We start from the raw sequence: 23952 nt of genomic DNA on the forward strand, positions 1-23952 counted from the left end.
TTTACTTATAGCGGTGGTCAGCAGGTTATCGCCTTTTTACTATTTATCCCCGTCCCACTAAGGGTTCAAAGTATGGATCATTTGAATACAACAAGTGGCGTTTAGTGGTTGTAATTTTCAACATTTACTTATAGCGGTGGTCAGCAGGTTATCACCTTTTTACTATTTATCCTCGTCCCACTAAGCCTTCAAAGTATGGATCATTTGAATACAACAAGTGGCGTTTAGTGGTTGTAATTTTCAACATTTACTTATAGCGGTGGTCAGCAGGTTATCGCCTTTTTATTATTTATCCCCGTCCCACTAAGGCTTCAAAGTATGGATCATTTGAATACAACAAGTGGCGTTTAGTGGTTGCAATTTTCAACATTTACTTATAGCAGTGGTCAGCAGGTTATCGCCTTTTTACTATTTATCCCCGTCCCACTAAGGCTTCAAAGTATGGATCATTTGAATACAACAAGTGGCGTTTAGTGGTTGTAATTTTCAACATTTACTTATAGCGGTGGTCAGCAGGTTATCGCCTTTTTACTATTTATCCCCGTCCCACTAAGGCTTAAAAGTATGGATCATTTTAATACAACAAGTGGCGTTTAGTGGTTGTAATTTTCAACATTTACTTATAGCGGTGGTCAGCAGGTTATCGCCTTTTTACTATTTATCCCCGTCCCACTAAGGCTTCAAAGTATGGATCATTTGAATACAACAAGTGGCGTTTAGTGGTTGTAATTTTCAACATTTACTTATAGCGGTGGTCAGCAGGTTATCGCCTTTTTACTATTTATCCCCGTCCCACTAAGGGTTCAAAGTATGGATCATTTGAATACAACAAGTGGCGTTTAGTGGTTGTAATTTTCAACATTTACTTATAGCGGTGGTCAGCAGGTTATCGCCTTTTTACTATTTATCCCCATCCCACTAAGGCTTCAAAGTATGGATCATTTGAATACAACAAGTGGCGTTTAGTGGTTGTAATTTTCAACATTTACTTATAGCGGTGGTCAGCAGGTTATCGCCTTTTTACTATTTATCCCCGTCCCACTAAGGCTTCAAAGTATGGATCATTTGAATACAACAAGTGGCGTTTAGTGGTTGTAATTTTCAACATTTACTTATAGCAGTGGTCAGCAGGCTTCAAAGTATGGATCATCTGAATACAACAAGTGGCGTTTAGTTGTTGTAATTTTCAACATTTACTTATAGCGGTGGTCAGCAGGTTATCGCCTTTTTACTATTTATCCCCGTCCCACTAAGGGTTGAAAGTATAGATCATTTAAATACAACAAGTGGCGTTTAGTGGTTGTAATTTTCAACATTTACTTATAGCGGTGGTCAGCAGGTTATCGTCTTTTTACTATTTATCCCCGTCCCACTAAGGGTTCAAAGTATGGATCATTTGAATACAACAAGTGGCGTTTAGTGGTTGTAATTTTCAACATTTACTTATAGCGGTGGTCAGCAGGTTATCGCCTTTTTACTATTTATCCCCGTCCCACTAAGGGTTCAAAGTATGGATCATTTGAATACAACAAGTGGCGTTTAGTGGTTGTAATTTTCAACATTTACTTATAGCGGTGGTCAGCAGGTTATCACCTTTTTACTATTTATCCTCGTCCCACTAAGCCTTCAAAGTATGGATCATTTGAATACAACAAGTGGCGTTTAGTGGTTGTAATTTTCAACATTTACTTATAGCGGTGGTCAGCAGGTTATCGCCTTTTTATTATTTATCCCCGTCCCACTAAGGCTTCAAAGTATGGATCATTTGAATACAACAAGTGGCGTTTAGTGGTTGCAATTTTCAACATTTACTTATAGCAGTGGTCAGCAGGTTATCGCCTTTTTACTATTTATCCCCGTCCCACTAAGGCTTCAAAGTATGGATCATTTGAATACAACAAGTGGCGTTTAGTGGTTGTAATTTTCAACATTTACTTATAGCGGTGGTCAGCAGGTTATCGCCTTTTTACTATTTATCCCCGTCCCACTAAGGCTTAAAAGTATGGATCATTTTAATACAAGTGGCGTTTAGTGGTTGTAATTTTCAACATTTACTTATAGCGGTGGTCAGCAGGTTATCGCCTTTTTACTATTTATCCCCGTCCCACTAAGGCTTCAAAGTATGGATCATTTGAATACAACAAGTGGCGTTTAGTGGTTGTAATTTTCAACATTTACTTATAAAGGTGGTCAGCAGGTTATCGCCTTTTTACTATTTATCCCCGTCCCACTAAGGCTTCAAAGTATGGATCATTTGAATACAACAAGTGGCGTTTAGCGGTTGTAATTTTCAACACTTACTTATAGCGGTGGTCAGCAGGTTATCGCCTTTTTACTATTTATCCCCATCCCACTAAGGCTTCAAAGTATGGATCATCTGAATACAACAAGTGGCGTTTAGTTGTTGCAATTTTCAACATTTACGAATAGCGATGGTCAGCAGGTTATCGCCTTTTTACTATTTATCCCCGTCCCACTAAGGGTTGAAAGTATGGATCATTTAAATACAACAAGTGGCGTTTAGTGGTTGTAATTTTCAACATTTACTTATAGCGGTGGTCAGCAGGTTATCGTCTTTTTACTATTTATCCCCGTCCCACTAAGGGTTCAAAGTATGGATCATTTGAATACAACAAGTGGCGTTTAGTGGTTGTAATTTTCAACATTTACTTATAGCGGTGGTCAGCAGGTTATCGCCTTTTTACTATTTATCCCCGTCCCACTAAGGGTTCAAAGTATGGATCATTTGAATACAACAAGTGGCGTTTAGCGGTTGTAATTTTCAACACTTACTTATAGCGGTGGTCAGCAGGTTATCGCCTTTTTACTATTTATCCCCATCCCACTAAGGCTTCAAAGTATGGATCATCTGAATACAACAAGTGGCGTTTAGTTGTTGTAATTTTCAACATTTACTAATAGCGATGGTCAGCAGGTTATCGCCTTTTTACTATTTATCCCCGTCCCACTAAGGGTTGAAAGTATGGATCATTTAAATACAACAAGTGGCGTTTAGTGGTTGTAATTTTCAACATTTACTTATAGCGGTGGTCAGCAGGTTATCGTCTTTTTACTATTTATCCCCGTCCCACTAAGGGTTCAAAGTATGGATCATTTGAATACAACAAGTGGCGTTTAGTGGTTGTAATTTTCAACATTTACTTATAGCGGTGGTCAGCAGGTTATCGCCTTTTTACTATTTATCCCCATCCCACTAAGGCTTCAAAGTGTGGATCATTTGAATACAACAAGTGGCGTTTAGTGGTTGTAATTTTCAACATTTACTTATAGCGGTGGTCAGCAGGTTATCGCCTTTTTACTATTTATCCCCATCCCACTAAGGCTTCAAAGTATGGATCATTTGAATACAACAAGTGGCGTTTAGTGGTTGTAATTTTCAACATTTACTTATAGCAGTGGTCAGCAGGTTATCGCCTTTTTACTATTTATCCCCGTCCCAATAAGGCTTCAAAGTATGGATCATTTGAATACAACAAGCGGCGTTTAGTGGTTGTAATTTTCAACATTTACTTATAGCGGTGGCCAGCAGGTTATCGCCTTTTTACTATTTATCCCCGTCCCACTAAGGCTTCAAAGTATGGATCATTTGAATACAACAAGTGGCGTTTAGTGGTTGTAATTTTCAACATTTACTTATAGCGGTGGTCAGCAGGTTATCGCCTTTTTACTATTTATCCCCGTCCCACTAAGGGTTCAAAGTATGGATCATTTGAATACAACAAGTGGCGTTTAGTGGTTGTAATTTTCAACATTTACTTACAGCGGTGGTCAGCAGGTTATCGTCTTTTTACTATTTATCCCCGTCCCACTAAGGCTTCAAAGTATGGATCATTTAAATACAACAAGTGGCGTTTAGTGGTTGTAATTTTCAACATTTACTTATAGCGGTGGTCAGCAGGTTATCGTCTTTTTACTATTTATCCCCGTCCCACTAAGGGTTCAAAGTATGGATCATTTGAATACAACAAGTGGCGTTTAGTGGTTGTAATTTTCAACATTTACTTATAGCGGTGGTCAGCAGGTTATCGCCTTTTTACTATTTATCCCCATCCCACTAAGGCTTCAAAGTATGGATCATTTGAATACAACAAGTGGCATTTAGTGGTTGTAATTTTCAACATTTACTTATAGCGGTGGTCAGCAGGTTATCGCCTTTTTACTATTTATCCCCGTCCCACTAAGGCTTCAAAGTATGGATCATTTGAATACAACAAGTGGCGTTTAGTGGTTGTAATTTTCAACATTTACTTATAGCAGTGGTCAGCAGGTTATCGCCTTTTTACTATTTATCCCCGTCCCAATAAGGCTTCAAAGTATGGATCATTTGAATACAACAAGTGGCGTTTAGTGGTTGTAATTTTCAACATTTACTTATAGCGGTGGCCAGCAGGTTATCGCCTTTTTACTATTTATCCCCGTCCCACTAAGGCTTCAAAGTATGGATCATTTGAATACAACAAGTGGCGTTTAGTGGTTGTAATTTTCAACATTTACTTATAGCGGTGGTCAGCAGGTTATCGCCTTTTTACTATTTATCCCCGTCCCACTAAGGGTTCAAAGTATGGATCATTTGAATACAACAAGTGGCGTTTAGTGGTTGTAATTTTCAACATTTACTTACAGCGGTGGTCAGCAGGTTATCGTCTTTTTACTATTTATCCCCGTCCCACTAAGGCTTCAAAGTATGGATCATTTGAATACAACAAGTGGCGTTTAGTGGTTGTAATTTTCAACATTTACTTATAGCGGTGGTCAGCAGGTTATCGCCTTTTTACTATTTATCCCCATCCCACTAAGGCTTCAAAGTATGGATCATTTGAATACAACAAATGGCGTTTAGTGGTTGTAATTTTCAACATTTACTAATAGCGATGGTCAGCAGGTTATCGCCTTTTTACTATTTATCCCCATCCCACTAAGGGTTCAAAGTATGGATCATTTGAATACAACAAGTGGCGTTTAGTGGTTGTAATTTTCAACATTTACTTATAGCGGTGGTCAGCAGGTTATCACCTTTTTACTATTTATCCCCGTCCCACTCAGGGTTGAAAGTATGGATCATTTGAATACAACAAGTGGCGTTTAGTGGTTGTAATTTTCAACATTTACTAATAGCGATGGTCAGCAGGTTATCGCCTTTTTACTATTTATCCCCATCCCACTAAGGCTTCAAAGTATGGATCATTTGAATACAACAAGTGGCGTTTAGTGGTTGTAATTTTCAACATTTACTAATAGCGATGGTCAGCAGGTTATCGCCTTTTTACTATTTATCCCCATCCCACTAAGGGTTCAAAGTATGGATCATTTGAATACAACAAGTGGCGTTTAGTGGTTGTAATTTTCAACATTTACTTATAGCGGTGGTCAGCAGGTTATCGGCTTTTTACTATTTATCCCCGTCCCACTAAGGCTTCAAAGTATGGATCATTTGAATACAACAAGTGGCGTTTAGTGGTTGTAATCTTCAACATTTACTAATAGCGGTGGTCAGGAGGCTATCACCTTTTTACTATTTGTACTTACTTGCTTCCATGGGCAATCAAAGCAACGGCAAGGTTAATCCTGTTCCTCAAGAAAATCATCATCAGAAGGAATATGACAAAAACAACAGCAATAACCACCATGAAAAACATCCAAGTTCCACTCAGTTCGAGGTAGTAGCTGAAGTTAGTGGTAAATTGAACAGCAAAAGGGGACAAGTTACTCTCTGGTATCTTCTTCAACATTTGATATTGCATATACGAGTAATAAAAGGCTAAAAAGTAAAAATTCCATTGAAAACTTGTTTTCTTAGTTTTCTTCATTGATAGACAAAAAAAAATATTATGAAAAATTAGGTTTATATAAACTTTCATTCCTTAAAGAATGGAAATTGACGTCAATGTTGTGGTTTATCTAATTTCGTATCCCAACGCCAAAATAAGCAGCAGCAGCGTTCTTTTATTGGGGGTAAGCGTGCCTGCTTACCTTGGAGATAAGTATGACTGACTCCCACTCCACTCAAACGTGGAAGTCATTTCGTCTCTTGTAAAAATATCCCCTTGCAATTACTTTTGAGAAGTTCCCCCAGGAGGGACGCAACAAGGCTTCAAGGGAGCTACTAGCATTAACGTTAACAAATTGAAGAATAATAAGAAACAACCAGGAGAGAAACATGATTAGACAATATCTTGGGGTTCTTAAAGGTCACAAGCCTCAGAAGCTAGACCTTAAATATGATCACACTTAGATCACACTGTCTTGGGATACAAAAACAAGAGCTAAGAGCTCATATGGCATTTGTGACGAGGCCGGAAGAGCCAAGAGCTCATATGGTACGAGGTCTAGCAAAATTCTAAGAGTCAATAGATTGATTTAAAAGGGAAATCAGAGGCTTAATGCCGGTTGGGATTTAAAATAAGAGCTCTGAGTCACGAGGTCCTTCTAAATATCAAAATTCATTAGGATCCGATCACTCACACGTAAGTTATAAATACCTCATTTTTTCTAATTTTTACTCTCCCTTCAGCCCACCAGATGGTCTAATCGGGGAAAACGACTTTGTCAAGTCAATTTGTGCAGCTCCCGGACACCCTACCAATTTTCATCGTCCTAGCACGTCCAGAAGCACCAAACTCGCCAAAGCACTGAACCCCACCCCCTAACTCCCCAAAGAGAGTGGATCCAGTAAGGTTACGTCAATCACGTATCTACCACATTGCTTATTCTGTCCACCAAGTTTCATCCCGATTTCTCCCCTCTAAGCGTTTTCCAAGATTTCCGGTTTCCCCCTCCAACCCCCCATTTCCCCGGATCCGATTCGAATTGAAAATGGAGTATCCCAGACATAAGATCCTTCTATATATCAAGTTTCATTAAAATCCGATCACCATTCGTAAGATAAAGATACCTCAATTTTCACGTTTTCAAAGAATTCGAGTTTCCCCCTCCAACTCCACCCCAATGTCACCGGACCTGGTCGGGATTTAAAACAAGAGCTCTAAAGCACAAGATCCTTCTAAATATAAAATTTCATTAAGATCTGATCACCAGTTCCTAAGTTAAAAATACCTCATTTTTTCTAATTTTCCGAATTACCCCCCCACCCCAACTCCACCAAAGAGAGATGAACCAGTCCGGTTATGTCAGTCACGTATCTTGGACACGTTTTTATTCTTCCCACCAAGTTTCATCCTAATCTCTCCGCTTTAAGCGTTTTCCAAGATTTTAGGTCCCCCCACCAACTCCCCCAAATGTCACCAGATCGGGTCGGGATTTAAAATAACAGCTCTGAGAAACCATATCCTTCTTAATGTCAAATTTCATTAAGATCCGATCACCCGTTCGTAACTTAAAAATACCTCACTTTTTCTATTTTTCCGATTTAACCATCCCCCCACTCCCCCCCCCCCAGATGGTCGAATCAGGGAAACGACAATTTCTAATTTAGTCTGGTTCCTGATACGCCTGCCAAATTTCATCGTCCTAGCTTACCTAGAAGTGCCTAAAGTAGCGAAACCGGGACAGACAGACAGTCCGACAGAATTTGTAATCGCTACATGTCACTTGGTAGATACCAAGTGCCATAAAAACCTAAAATTTAGTAATCAGACATCAGCCAAACATTATGTCCTTAAACCTTACCTTTGGAGTTCTTCAGGTTGTTTATATCTCAGTGTTTTCGTTTTTGAATATTTAGTGTTTTTCCTACTGACAGTTTGCAGACATGTAAAAATATACATTGCAAAATATAATATAATAAATTGCAAATATATTATTTTAATAGAAAACTAAAAGAATAAAAAACAAAAAAACTCAGAAACAGTAAATATGAAAGATTGGTGAACAGGAGCAAATCATAATATTCATTATCATCAAACCGAGAACAGAACAGTACATAAAACATTTTATAATTTTATGGGAGATCAATCGTCCATACAAGACTAGGGATGTTGAGGGACAGTAAATAGAAACAAAGTAATATTTTGTAATTAGAGAAAGGATTCATATTCAGATTTTAGAGAAGTGACTACCCTTTTTGTATCCGTTTTAAACTTCACCAAGGGGCCATCGCAGCATTTGTTAACCTCTTAACCTAAATTTCAGACCCAATTATAGAAGCCCAGAACCCAATTAAGGGACAGCCCATTGACTCAACATTGTCAGCTTGGATTTCACCTCTACTGTCACACTGAATGCGTCGACAATCCTGTAAAAATGATTGTACTTCTTTTTTCTTAGTATCCCCTCTGCCCATCTCAAAATTCCGGATCCGCCGCTTCCAATAAGCCAAATCAGATATCCCTTTTTATTAATTTGATTGTCTATTCTATGACCTTCAATAGAAAAATTTTAAATCTATATTAGCTCATGGCTCATGACAACTAATCCAGACCGTTTCAAGTAGAAATTCTAATAGCCTCTGACGTCATGTAAGTCTTGTAAAACGCTAAGGATAAGTAATCAGGGTTGTCGGATAACTAATCTTGGAATGCTCAAACACACTTTTTAAGTCTCTAATAACACTTCCCAATTATTGGTAGACAGTAACCCCGCATCTGTAGCATCAAACGCTCATAAATAGTAGATATTTTATCAAAGACAAGGACATCAAAAATATCAAGTATCAAGGACATATAAAGGACATAAAAGTACCAAGAACATATAGAAGGATCTATGAAATATTAAGGACATCAAAATAATAAAATTTCCCCCATTGAGCCATCTTATGTCAATTAATACATGAAAACCGTGAATTTTAATATTTTCCCCTGAGTCAAACAGTTCGTGGTAACGAACTGTAAGTAAGGAGCGACCCGGCTCAATAGTAACCAAAACTCTAAAAAATGGAATTTTGATACCAATAGCTACACCAAAAGAATCGCATTTTATTGCTGGTTTTAAATATATAAGTTTCATCAAGTTTAGTCTTACCCATCAAAAGTTACGAGCCTGAGAAAATTTGCGTTATTTTAGAAAATAGGGGGAAACGCCCCCTAAAAGTCATAGAATCACACCATAACGAAAATCACACCATCAGATTCATTGTATCAGAGAACCCTACTGTAGAAGTTTCGAGCTCCTATCTACAAAAATGTGGAATTTTGCATTTTTTGCCAGAAGGCAGATCACGGATGCGTGTTTTTTTTTTTTTTTTTTTTTTTTTTTTTTTTTTTTTTTTTTCCAGGGGTGATCGTATCGACCCAGTTGTCCTAGAATGTTGCAAGAGGGCTCATTCTAACGGAAATGAAAAGTTCTAGTGCCCTTTTTAAGTGACCAAAAAAATTGGAGGGCACCTAGGCCCCCTCCCACGCTAATTATTTTCCCAAAGTCAACGGATCAAAATTCTGAGATAGCCATTTTATTCAGCGTAGTCGAAAAACCTTATAACTATGTCTTTGGGGACGACTTACTCCCCCACAGTCCCCGTGGGAGGGGCAACAAGTTACAAACTTTGACCTGTGCTTACATATAGTAATGGTTAATGGGAAGTATACAGGCGTTTTCAGGAGGATTTTTTTGGTTTGGGGGAGGGGTTGAGAAGAGGGGGATATGCTGGGGGAACTTTTATTCGAGAATTTGTAATGGGAGAAGAAAATTTCCATGAAGGGAGAGCAGGATTTACTAGCATTATTTAAAAAAAAAACAATTAAAAAATAAAAGTGAAAAAGCTTTTTCAGCTGGAAGTAAGGAACAGCAATAAAACTTAAAACAAACAGAAATTATTACCCATATGAGGGGCTCACCTCCTTCTAATACCTCGCTCTTTACGCTAAAGTATTTTCGGTAATTTCAACTACTTATTCTACGGCTTTTGTGATTCAGTGGGTCATTCTTAATGAATTGGGATAAAATTTAAGCTTTAGTGTAAAGAGCGAGGTACTGACGATGGGGCGAATCCCCTCATATATGTGATAAAAACATGAGAATACAAAAGTTCTTTACGTCAGCTAATTTACAAGTTACGTAAATCTTTTACCAATAAAAAGATTCGTAAAAAGTTAAAAGTTCTAGTTGCCTTTTTAATTAACCAAAAAATCGGGGGGCAACTAGGCTTCGTCCCCCGCTCTTTTTTTCTCAAAATCATTCGATCAAAGTTATGAGAAAGCCATTGAGCCAAAAAAAAAATATGCAAATTTCGTTTTGATTATTCCTCTGTGGAGAGCCAAAATCAAAACATGCATTGATTCAAAAACGTTCAGAAATTAAATAAAAAAAACAAGTTTTTTCAACTGAAAGTAAGGAGTGACATCAAAACTTAAAACGCACAGAAATTACTTCGTATATGAAAGAGGCTGCTTCCTCATCAACGCCCCGCTCTTTACGCTAAAGTTTTTTACTGTTTTAGAAAGAAGAATTGAGAGAAAGAGTCAAACTTTAGCGTAAAGAACGGGGCGTTGATGAGGAAGCAGCCTCTTTCATATACGAAGTAATTTCTGTGCGTTTTAAGTTTTGATGTCACTCCTTACTTTCAGTTGAAAAAACTTGTTTTTTTTATTTAATTGTTTCAAGACTGAAGTTTATTACGGCAGTATCCATGTACCGTATTTGTTCGTAGCCACGTTGAACAGTCGAAAGAGAAAAAGAAAATCTAATTAGAAAGCCCATTAAAATAAAAACATCTTTCGCCCTTGGACGCATCCTCGGTATAATTACACTAGGAAACCACGATTTTATGAGATATTTTTTTTGATTGTTTCAAAATTATGAGGTTTTCAGGGCATTACTACATTTTGTCAGTGTTGTCAGATTGAACCATGAAAATGAATAAGCGGAACTAAATTAGTCAATTTCGACAGCGCTTTTCGTCCGTAAAAATTTAAACGTTAACAATGTGTTGATTCCCAGTGACAATTCAACCTTTCAAAGAGAGCTGCACCTTATTAAGCTGTTTGATACCAAATGTTTGTAGCTTAATTTTTGCTGAATTTCGGCCACATTTCTTTACTGAACGTACTGAACGTTTTTTTTACTGAAAACCGTACATGGACACCTTTGATACCAAATGTTTGTACCTTAATTTTTGCTGAATTTTGCCAACGTTTCTTTACTGAACATACTGAACGTTTCTTTACTGAGATCTGTGTATGGACATTTTTGATACCAAATGATATAACTATCTGATGCATTGGTTTAATACCAAATGTTTGTAGCTTGATTTTAAAATGAAAACTGTATATGGACACCTTTTTCATTAAAAATTTAATTTACGATTTTCTTCTAATTTTCTTAGGTATACATGGCAGTGAAACTTAACTGGCCACATTAAAGGAAAGCTACATCTTAGGCTGTTTGGTGCCAGGTTTTTTAAGTTTATTTTTGGCTCATTTTCACTCGCGTTACTTTTTTTTAAATTTGGCACCCTCTACTAACAAACGCAGCACAACTGCATTTTGAAGTTGTTTTCACTAGAAATTAATTCCTGATTTTGAAATTTTTTATAAGTATATATGGTTGTGGGAGTTTCTAATTAACCAATTCAAATAAATATATTTTATTGTCACTGTCTTTGGCACCTTAAGGCAAACTTTGGGTCAAATTTAAAGTAAACTAGATTTACGTTGCATGGGCGATGTGAGGTGTTGCGGCAACCTTTGTTCGGCTTCGCCGAGTAAACAGTTGCGAGAGAAACACTTTGGTTTTGTTTTCTCGCTTCGATTAAACGCTGAAGTTGTTCATCTGTGAGGATCTTAAAATAAATACTAGGTACACCAACTCGCAAAAGTTGTAAACCCCTCATTGAAACCAGAAAAGTTGCAAACCGCTCATGGCTGAAGATGATTGTAGAATAACAGCCGATTATTAATTACAAGTCTCCTAAATGTCTTACTACTGGAACCAAATTGGCCTTACCATGAAATACACCGGAAACAAATAATAGGTACACAAACTAGCAAAAGTTGCGAACCCCTCATTGCCGAAGAAAATTATGAACGAAAAGCCGACTGTTGCTTAAAACTCCCCTATATGTCTCACAATTGGTATCGGCCTATTTTTGGTTCCAGTGTGTAACATACTACTGAAGTTGTGAACCCCTTAAAACTTTCTAACTCATATATCTCATGGAGGAATGTTTCTACCAAAAAATGGATGACATATATTTTGATCAGCTCATCAAGAGCTATTGACTGCCGTTGAAAAAAAAAAATCTATCTGTCTTAGTTCAAAACGTCACCACTTAGAAAGGAGCAAAGGATAAACTCTAATTTCTTAGCAATGAGAGAACTTTTAAAGTTAATAGGCATATCTGATACCATTTTTCTCTACCGCAATCCCAAGTGCAAAAAACGAATGATAAACTCAGCTGAAATCAAACAGTTCGTGGTAACGAACTGTAGTAAGGACAGACCCGGCTCAATAGTAAACGAAAAAATTTGCCTTATTTTAGAAAATAGGGAAAAACATCCCCTAAAAGTCACAAAATCTTAACGAAAATCACACCATCGCGTTCGGCGTATCAGAGAACCATATAGCAAAATTTTCAAGCTCCTATCTACAAAAATGTGGAATTTCGTATTTTTTGCCAGAAGACAAATCACGGGTGCGTGTTTATTTGTTTGTTTTTTTTTTCCAGGGGTCATCGTATCGACCAAGTGGTCCTAGAATGTCGCAAGAGGGCTCATTCTAACGGAAATGAAAAGTTCTAGTGCCCTTTTTAAGTGACCAAAAAAATTGGAGGGCACCTACGCCCCCTCCCACGCTCATTTTTTCTCCAAAGTCAACAGATCAAAATTTTGAGATAGCCATTTTGTTCCGCATAGTCAAAAACCATAATAACTATGTCTTTGGGAATGACTTACTCCCCCACAGTCCCTGGGGGAGGGGCTGCAAGTTACAAACTTCGACCAGTGTTTACATATAATAATGGTTATTGGCAAGTGTACAGTCGTTTTCAGGGGATTTTTTTTGGTTTTGGGGGTGGGGTTGAGGGGAGGGGGCTATGTGGGAGGATCTTTCCTTGGAGAAATATGTCATGAGGGAACAGAAATTCAATGAAAAGGGCGCATAATTTTCTAAAATTACTATAAAAAAACAATGAAAAAATAAACATGGAAAAGTTTTTTCAATTGAAAGTAAAGAGTAGCATTGAAACTTAAAACGAACAGAGATTATTACACATATGAGGGGTTCTAAAAATACTTTAGCATAAAGAGTGAGGTATTTAGGAGGAGATAAATACCTCGCTCTTTATGCTATAGTATTTTTAGTAATTTCAACTATTTATTCTACATATACATAATAAAAATTAAAGAATATAAAAGTTTGTTACGTAAGTTAATTCTTAAGTTACGTATATTTTTTACTAATAAAAACATTCGTTAAAAAATTAAAATTTATAGTTGCCTTTTTATGTAACCGAAAAAAATTGCATGGCAACTAGGCCTCCTTCCCCGTCCCTTATTTCTCAAAATCGTCTGATCAAAACTAAGAGAAAGCCATTTAGCCAAAAAAGAAATTAATATGCAAATTTCATTTTAATAATTTATGTGTAGAGAGCCAAAATCAAACATGCATTAATTCAAAAACGTTCAGAAATTACATAAAAAATACTAGTTTTTTTAACTGAAAGTAAGGAGCGATATTAAAACTTAAAACGAACAGAAATTAATCCGTATATGAAATGGGTTGTCCCCTCCGCAATCCCTCGCTTTTTACGCTAAAGTTTGACTCTTTGCCACAATTCTGGTTTTTAAAAGAATTAAAAGCTATATATATAAATATTTTAATATTTTCTTATTTTGATGACTATAATATTTTGTTTTTTGCCAGTTTTACATTCTAACATTGGCAGAGACAAAACTGGTAGATTTTCTACCCCTCCATGGTGGGTTGACTGGTGTCACCCTGTGCGTATTTTTCTTTTAAGTGGCCAACCTAGTGCTAGCACTGCCCCCGATTTATTTTGGATTTCCTCATGTTTTTTGAAAGTAAATTAGGTTCTCAAAAATAAGCCCTGAAAATTAACGACTGTAATTGCGCCAACATTACAACAAAATATGTATAGCTAATTTTAATAAACGTTAATTGTCGCGGACAATCCAGGGAGCTTATTTTTTTCAGTGAAACTAGGGGTAGCCCCGAAAATGTTGAGGGTAATGGAAGCACAAGATCATTCTCTAGCTCCTTGGGCAGACTCCTCGATACCCTGAAGATAGGAAAAAACTTCTCATACGCGACATATCCATATTCGTATTCTCTTCCGATTTTTTTCTCTTTTTTTTTTCACGGTTCGAACATTGAAAGAGAATTTTCTGATAAAAGAAGTTTGAGCTCTTGGAATATATTTAGATTTTTATAAGAATTAAATCTGATTTGGTTAAGAAAATCATGAATAGAAGATGGGGCTGCACATTCTAGAAAGCAAAGGTTCGAATATATAGCTATGACGTTATAAACATAATATGTTTATAACGTAGCATAATATGTGGTTGTTACCCTGTAAGATGGAATACAGCTGCACGTTCTAAAAAGCAAAGGTTCGAATATATGGTTATCACGTTATAAACAAATATATGGCTATCAAGTTCTTTAGGCAGGAGCGTAACCTATATGACCGAAATATTGTAACTGGTTTATATCAAACCAGTTTAGTAAATGGTGTAATTAAACCGACTTTAAATCAAGCAATTTTAAGCAAAATTGTAAATAGGGGAAAACCCTTGTAAATATAGGTTTTTAAAAGTCTAATTTAGTCCTATGTTCGCGCGGAGATGACGTACAGACGGATCTAATAGTAGCACGGGGATAATAATGACGTTTCTAATGATAAAAAAATTTAATATGTAAGGATGGAAACACGAAGATGGTTAAGGAATAGACCATAGTGTATTAATACACACATGGGAATTACGTAAAAAACACTAGAAACTATAGGCAATCCAAGACTTTCTAGCTTGAATAAATTCTATTCCACACATTTCACCTTCCCTAGAAAAACATAAACCCCCTGTCGCGAGTAAAAATATTTCACGTCACATATTTAGAATGCAACGTGTGAAAACAGGAACCTTTTTCAGCTTCCTAGTCCTAGAACTCCTCCCTCAGAAATGGGAATTACGCAGAAAATACCAGAAACCAGAGGTAATTCAAGACATTCCAGCTTAAATTAATTCTGTTCCAAGCCTTAGACTTTCTCCCCTTCCTCACAAATGGGAATTAAATAGAAAAGCCTAGAAACTATAGGATATTCAAGATATTCCAGCTTAAATAAATTCTATTCCAAACACATTAGACCTCCCCTAGAAAAATATAAAACCTCCTGTCGAGTCTGAAGATTTTTCCATGTCAAATATGTCGGTAACAACATGAGAAAAAAGGAGCCTTTTTCAGCTTCCAAGTCCTAGACTTCCTCCCCTTCCTCATAAATGGGAATTACCCAAAAAAACCTAGAAACTTTAGGTGATTCAAGACATACAACATCCTATTCCAACAAACACTAGAGACTATAGGCAATTCCAGCTTAAAAAATTCGATTCCAAACACATTAGAACTCCCCTAGAAAAGTACAAAACCTCCTGCCGAGAGTCTAAATATTTTTCCACGTCAAATATGTCGGTAATGGCATGAGAAAACGGGAACCTTTTTCAGCTTCCAAGCCCTAGACTTCCCCCCCTTCCTCACAAATGGAATTATGCAGAAAAGCCTAGAAACTACAGGCGGTTCAAGACATACAAAAGTAAATACATCCTATTCCAATAAACACTAGAAACTATAGGCAATTCCAGCTTAAAAAATCGATTCCAAACACATTAGAACTCCCCTAGAAAAGTACAAAACTTCCTGCAGAGAGTCTAAATATTTTTCCACGTCAAATATGTCGGTAACGACGTGAGAAAACAGGAACCTTTTTCAGCTTCCAAGCCCTAGACTTCCTCCCCTTCTTCGCAAATGGGAATTACGCAGAAAAGCCTAGAAACTATAGGCGATTCAAGACATAAAAAATCAAATACATCCTATCCCAATAAACACTAGAAACTATAGGCAATTCCAGCTTATAAAAAATTCGATTCCCAACACATTAGAACTCCCCTAGAAAAGTACAAAGCCTCCTGTCGAGAGTCTAAATATTTTTCCACGTCAAATATGTCGGTAACGACGAGAGAAAACAGGAATATTTTCAGCTTCCAACCTAGACTTCCTCCCTTCCTCACAAATGGGAATTACGCAGAAAAGCCTAGAAACTATAGGCGATTCAAGACATACAAAATTAAATACATCCTATTCTAATAAACATTAGAAACTATAGGCAATTCCAGACATTCCAGCTTAAATAAATTCTATTTCAAACACATAAGACCTCCTATAGAAAAAAAAACATAAAACCTCTTGTCGACAGTCTAAACATAAGTTCACGTCATATCTGCCGGTAACAACGAGAGAAAACAGGGACCTTTTTCAGCTTTCAAGCCTTAGACTTCCTCACCTTCCTGAAAGATGGGAAATACACAGAAAAGTCTAGAAACTATAGGCGATTCAAGACATTTTAGCTTAAATAAATTATATTCCAAACCAATTTTACCTCCCATAGAAAAATATAAAACCTCCTGTCGAGAGTCTGAAGACGTTTGCACGTCAAATATGTCGGTAACAACGTCAGAAAACAGGAACGTTTTTCAGCTTCCAAATTCTAGACTTCCTCCCTCACAAATAGGAATTACGTAGAAAATGCAAGAAACTTTAGGCAACTCAAGACATTCTCTCTTAACTAAATTCTATTCCATATACATTATATCTCCCCTAAAAAAAAAAAAAAAAAAAAAAAAAAAACTCCTATAAACATTCTAAATATTTCTTCACGTCAAATATGTGCATTGCACCGACAATGAATACTTACAAAAAACAAGGAGTCCTAAGAATACCACGACTGAGATCCAGACCATAGTTCCAGTGATGAACCTCATAATAAATATCCATAAAAGACAGGTTATCATCACGATGACAAAAGCAGACAAAATTATCCACCAAGACTCCATAAGGTCTTTACACACTCGAGCAGCGGTCTGCAAATAGACAACATTTGTTTTATATTTAATTACGTTTATTCTTGTAACGAATACAACAAACTTTAGTTGAATAAAATAAAATTAATTACATATCAATATAATTGACTTAAACTACTTTTAAAATCATTTTATATACTAGTAATATTATTCTACTTTGGTTTCATTGGCAGGCTGACTTCAGTAACACCCCCGGAGGGAATTAGTCTTTGTCGGACTTTGACAAAATTAGTCTTATAATGGTAATTTTTTAGAAATAAAGCTAAGCAGAAACGAGGTCCATGGAAACAGTCTAACGATTATATCTTTGTTAATTTCTGATTTATATAATGTTAAAGAACAATTTATTATGTTAAAGAATTATTTTTAAGTTAAAGTTATATAATATTTTAAGTGCTAAACGTTTAGAAAAGTTATAAAGTTAATGAAAGTTATAAAAATTTACAATAATAATCTATATAAGTTATAAAGATAAAGTCATATTAGTTATATAAAGTTATAAACTCAATAAAAGTTATAAAAGTTTATAATAATAGTTTATAAAAGTTATAAAGTTAAAGTTATATAACGTTAAAGAATGATTTTTATAATGTTAAGTAATTATATAATGTTAAAAAAATTCTTAAAACTATGTCTTAAAACTTAGAATAAAAGAAAAGCGAATTCATACCCAAATTGAGTAAATAAAATACATGTTTTTTCGCAAAGCTAAAACAGGCAAGAATCTGTCTTTTTTACAATTTTTTAAGCTCAAAAATAGGGAAAGAACGGAGAAAACAACTTGAAAATAATTTCTCGGGCATAACTTGGGTCCTAAGTTCACTCTTCAAAGGTTCAATGTCATAACCCTACTACTTTCCACATTAGCGAAAAGTCTGCCATCTAGAGTGTTCCCCACATTTTTACTTAAGAACGCATCAGTACTGTGTTACCATAGTAGAATTGATCGCTGCTTGGTAAAACGAAGCCCGGAGTTTATCTCAGCTCACCGCAGGGCCATAAAATGTCTCTCGGTGTTTATGCCAAACCCTCTCCACAATGATCGAAACAAGAAGAAGATATAAGGACACATTATACTGGCATATAAATCACTAGAATTCCAAAGATTTCGATAGTTTTCCAAGCGAATGGATATTGAAAAAGCAAGCATGTTTGAGCTTAGATGAACTTAAAAATTTAACATTATTTTTGTGACATTTTTAGGACATTTTTATTATTCTTTTTGTGACAGCATAAGATAGCAAAGACAAAGCATGTTGTTAGTGCGACACTTTGGAGGCGGTTAAAACAAACAAAGCATATGTAGTGACGTCATACAATTTTAAGACAGAAACTAAGACACTTTCTCTGAATTTCTCTGTCAACCAGGCCACGATTTATCAATAGGCCCGGGCGCAAGGGCACACGATGCTAGGGGGCACAATAAATTATCACTGAGTGATTTTTTTTGTTAACAAAAAGTAGGCTGCTGTGATTTATCATCAAAGTAGGATGGGGGCCAATCATCCTGTGCTTTCGCACACCCTTCCTGTTTACCTTCCCCAGATTTCTCCTGGTACCTGTTTAGAGCTGGATCAACTCTGGCTGAGCTTATATAGTCAAGCTACTGACCCCCGTCCCGAACTAAATAACTGGGTATACTAGGGTTCGGTAATTGTTTAGGTTCGTCACAAGCTATCTAAAGTGGAAACTATGCTGCGAAGCAGCATAATTTCCATACTAGAGCACTTAGAAATGCTAATTCTAGAAGTGCATCCATTTCTGGTTGACCCATCTCCTCCATGGGGCAAACTGAAAATGCGTAAAGTGGGCAGGGTTTTGAAGCCGAAGGAAAAGTTGGGGTTGTACAATATGAACGAAATTATATTTCAAATACTAGTTCCAGTTATCACTGGTAATTTCTGTATATTAGGAAGTCAAAAGATAATTAAAAAAACTCACACATCCATTAATGTTCATATCCAAGATGGTTCACTTCACACTTTCGAGTGTAAACTAGCCAGCTGTTTGTGAACAAAACAAACATCCGATTTTGCTTACAGGTAACATTACCTATAGAGCGAAGCATATTAGTCGATGAGTCCCGCGGGCAGCGGGGCGATGTCTGTATTCTATATTTATTTAATAAATATAGAATACAGACCTCGCCCCGCTGCCCACGGGGCTCACGAACTAATACGCTTCGCTCTATAGGTAATGTTACCTGTAAGTAAGCCCACTTTACGCATTTTTAGTTTGCCCCATGGAGGTGGAGGGTCAACCAGAAATGGACCCGCTTCTGGAATTAGCATTTCTAAGTTTTATAGTATGGAAACTATGCTGCTTCGCAGCATAGTTTCTAGTTTAGACAGCTTGTGACGAAACTAAACAACTACCCTAGGGTTCGAACACTCACCCTCTCGGACAAAGGATCCTAAATCCAGCGCACCAATCCACTCGGCTAGGACGCCTCTAATTTAAAATCACACAAAAGTGATTTTAAAATTAAATAGGAATTCCATGGCCACTTATACTGTCAGATGTCTCCCAAGAATGACAGCTGAGAGTCCGGTATGATCTTTCTCTTTCGTTACTTTTGCCCATCAGTTGTGTTCGGTTCAGTACTTTCTATTATCCCCAAAAATCTTACAAAAACGGAGCAGCGAAAACGCTTAGGCCTAGAAGCGTCAAAATTTAAATCTGGCCCTGGTATAAATGGACAGCCATTGCTACTATATATCCCAATTAATGGTCTTGGTTAAAAGAGCTTTTTCTCTTTGAGGAAACATTAGATCTAGTCTAAAAACAGAGGGAAAGTGAACATTGTTCACCATCTACCATTTTCATACATTCAGACAAAGTGATAATTAATACCTGCCACCGTTAGTGATTCATAAGTGCTAGAGTTAAGACCTTACGTCACTACGTTTAAACGTTCAACCTTGCTAAAATAGTAAACCAACTCCACATATCAAAAGCCACATCAAAAGCCATGATTACCAGTATAGTAGTAGTTAGCCACGTGGCGTCAGGGTCGTCACTCTGTTTTAAGAAGAAAATATTATTAGGTTAAGTAATTCAGAAAAAAGGAAGGTAGGAGGAGACAGGCAAGTGAAAGAAAGAGATCTGAGTGGTAGTTACATAGACTACAGAAACAAAAAATTGCTTTGTTATTGGAAGAATATCATGGTTAATGTCAGAAGCGTGCAAAATTTTCAACGGTGGCCATCGAAGGTATTTTCCAGGGAAGGTGGCCAGCGAAGATAAAGATAAAACTTAATTAAAAATAAAAATTAAGAAAGAAAAAAAATACATTTGCAATCCTCCTTTCTAATATATACCCTTGATTATCGGTCTTTGGGCTTATATGCATGATTTAATTAACAGAAAAAAGGTAGTAATGCACGCCTACTAGGTTACTTCTAGTATGGAAACTGCTACCTAGCATTGAAATTGTATTATATTTCCAATTTAATTAAATTTTGCTATTTCACAAAAATGAGATGTTTTTAATCAAATTTCATACTATCTTTCCACTTTTATCTTAAGGCCCTAAAAAACTATACCCAAAGTGGCTTGGGTCAATATTATTTACAAAAGTTTTGAAAGTGTTTGGAAGGGTCATAACGCAATCAGTGCCTCTAGTCATACAGGTTTAAAATTATTGCATGATTCTGATTTTAGCAAGGCGCAACATCCCCACCTTTATTAATAAAATGTATCTCAGATGAATGCAACATTACACTTTTAGGCCAATGCCCTCAAGGCTTTGTGGGTTACATCCTCCATGGAAGGACAGTTTTCGAACCTATCTATGAATCTGAGAGAAAAAATAATCTAAAAGTAATGATCCGACGTGTAGGGGGATAACAGGGGTACCAGGGTGCAAAAAAGGGTTCAAAAGCGGGCTATCACTTTCGACCCTTTAAATTGGGAACTAAAATTCATAATGTCAGATTAAGTTAGCCATTCTTTTTTTATCTTATTCCCTTAGGACCGTCCCTTCCATATGAAGTGGCCGAGGAATAAAATAAATGGAAACCACACTGTTCTCTACTTGGTCGACCGTACTGCGGTGACTCTGGCATGTAAAATTTTAATCTTATTGTAATTAAAATTGAATAATGAAGGCAGGTTACATTTTTTTGGAAGGAGGGGAGATTAAGCACTTCTGAAACCAATTTTGTTATGAAAGTCATGCCTGGAAAAGATTTCAAGGTTGCACTGTAATATTCTTTGTCAAAAGACCTCTTTTTTGCCAATAAGAAATCAAGAAGCGTTACCCTTAATGGTAGATAAATGGTAGATAAAAATGGTAGATAAATGGTAGATAAAATGGTAGATAAATTCACATTCATGTTATCAGTCATGGACCATAAGGTTTATATCCCCTGTGTCAGTTTATTATTTATTGCTATTATATATTATTATTACATTTACTTTATATAATTGAATAATATTATTTTTTTTTTCTGTTCTATATGTCTTGTAAATTATCATATATTAGATGATCGCATATTAACTATTATTCATATACTATTTTTTCACTATCTTAAGGCTTTGCTGTTTCAACTTAAAGACAGCAGCTTCGCTATCTTAGAAAGCTGATATTTAGATTTAACAATCTGCCATAATTTATTTTTGAAATTTGCTTTGCATTTCTTGTTAGAGTGATACAATGAAAACAAGACAAAAAACATGCCAAATTAAGAACAACTTCTTACTTTTTAATCAAGTTTATATCATTTTCTAAGAAAAAGCCGATGTATTATTTATTACACACTTTCATCTATCATTATATATTATATTATTATATTTTTATATATTATTATATACTTTACTGTTACATTTTAAAAATTATTTATATATTATTTTTTGAGTATATTTTAATATTAAACTCGAAGGACCACGCCGCTATCTTGAAAAGATGAGATACAGCTTTGTAAATCTGCTAAATTGGATATTTAGAACTGGCTTTGCATTTTTTGTTAGATTGACACAAAAAACATGCGAAATTAGGAGCATTTTCTTAGTTTTTAAGCAAGTTTGGATAATTCTCTAAGAAAAAGCCTAAGTATTATTATAATAGTGGCTCCCATGCTTGTAACAATCCTTTTTCCTAGGTATATTAAATTTAATTAAGAAGGGATTACATTTTATTGCCATTTACAATCATGAAAGAGAAAATGCCTTCCGATCTTAGCATATAAAGAAATTATTTAACAAGAAAATTAGACAGTAACTAATCAAGATTACTACAGAAGAAAGCATAGTGAACAGCTTGCTAATTAGGGTGAAAATGCAATAGGGTAGAAATTCAGTTCTGTTTTCATGACTTACACAGGTTTTCACAAATCATATTTTTAGATTTGCCAAGTAGCTACAAAACTTTTAGTGAACGTGAGCGCAACAAAGAGGGCGGTGGTGGAAATTAGCTTTCAATTGCGGTATCAATACATATCCAAGCTCAACTGGGCCGTTTTTAGTATTTTCTAGAAAAACGAAACTTATATATACCAGGAAGATTTTAGTGTCCTTGGCAATATGTAAATAATTTTCTATGATGAGTGTTCGACACGTTAATATTACGATACATTAAACGTAACGATACGAGTTAGCGTTACGATACGTTAAATTCAAAATGTCGCACTTAAACAAGTCTTTTCACACGAAACTAACACAAAAATTTATGCAATCATCATAATCATCGTCTAAAATCGTCACAATCATCATAAGCAAACTATTTAAAGATTAAAAATGTAAAATAGAGACGGAGATTCAAGCTCCGATCAAGTCTTTTCAAGAAAAGCTTATCAATCTATCTTCAAAATAGATCAATTACTAATCCAGGAATTCTGATTTGTTGCTGGTATAGCGACTTTTCGTCCTTTTTTTTAATTTCTAATAAACTTACAGAGCGTCTTTGGAGAGCTTGCCTATGTATTGACATAGAGAATGACAACTAATTTTCCCACCATATAGACATAGATGTTACATATAGATATTACATATATTAGATATTACATGGATGTATTGACATAGAGAATGACAACTAATTTTCCCACAATATAGATATAGATGTTACATATAGATATTACATATTACATATATTAGATATTACATATAGATATTACATGGATGAATTGACATAGAGAATGACAACTAATTTTCCCACCATATAGATATAGATGTTACATATAGATATTACATATTACATATATTAGATATTACATATAGATATTACATATTATTAGATATTACATATAGATATTACATATAGATGAATGTAAAGAAACTCAATCAAGTCCTTTGAAGCTCTAAGTGTTTCAGCTGGATTTAGTCAATTTTATTCCTTATATTTTTGGCACCCAAAAAGGATGAAAGCTTTTTAATGACAGGTGTCTCCATCTAAGACATCAAATCTCTATAAGGGACATTTTCATTGTTATTGTTTCCATCAGGAATCATATGGACAGTATTTTACAATTGCTACATTTGCTAAATGAGTAAAGCACTGTCGAAAAATATACATTTATCTATGGATTTTAAAGTCTCTATGATTACAAAAAAAGAGTGTTTATTCCCTGTACCATTAAAAACCTAAATTCTACAAGACAATTCCTAAGACTTGCTGAAGAAACGGACTTACACAAGACATGTTAGCTTGTTTTACAGTTCTAACAAACCTGTAAATCGACATAGAAGAGCTTAGCTATATACTGACACTGAGAATATCTATAAAAAAAATAATCTTCATTGATTGATGCATGCACAAGATTCAACCGTCTCCTTAAATACGTTTTTACCCTCCCCCCCCCCCCAAGATAGATGCAAAAGAGTGCCTGACATCATATCCCCATTAGTGACATTCATTTGTTGTTGTTTGCATCACAAATCATTTGCCATAGTTTTCCAAGTCTTTTTCTATATTTGCTACACAATTTAAGAGATGTCACTGACAGTACATTTA

The 23952-nt window shown here is 35.7% G+C and overlaps 1 protein-coding gene across 2 annotated transcripts in view; it reads right to left on the minus strand.

Annotated features, from left to right (window-relative positions):
- The window catches only part of LOC136037356 (choline transporter-like protein 2), a 113602-nt gene that overhangs the window by 40822 nt on the left and 48828 nt on the right, over positions 1-23952 (minus strand). The window contains exons 6-8 of one of the 2 annotated variants that reach the window (XM_065720051.1): positions 19983-20024; positions 16838-17003; positions 5548-5779 (exon numbers count right to left, since the gene is read on the minus strand). In XM_065720051.1, the coding sequence (XP_065576123.1) occupies positions 5548-5779; positions 16838-17003; positions 19983-20024 (440 nt within the window). The remainder of the gene's footprint in view (positions 1-5547; positions 5780-16837; positions 17004-19982; positions 20025-23952) is intronic. The other variant, XM_065720052.1, reaches the window with a different exon arrangement.

Source organism: Artemia franciscana, chromosome 16, assembly GCF_032884065.1.
Source record: "Artemia franciscana chromosome 16, ASM3288406v1, whole genome shotgun sequence".
NCBI lineage: Eukaryota > Metazoa > Arthropoda > Branchiopoda > Anostraca > Artemiidae > Artemia > Artemia franciscana.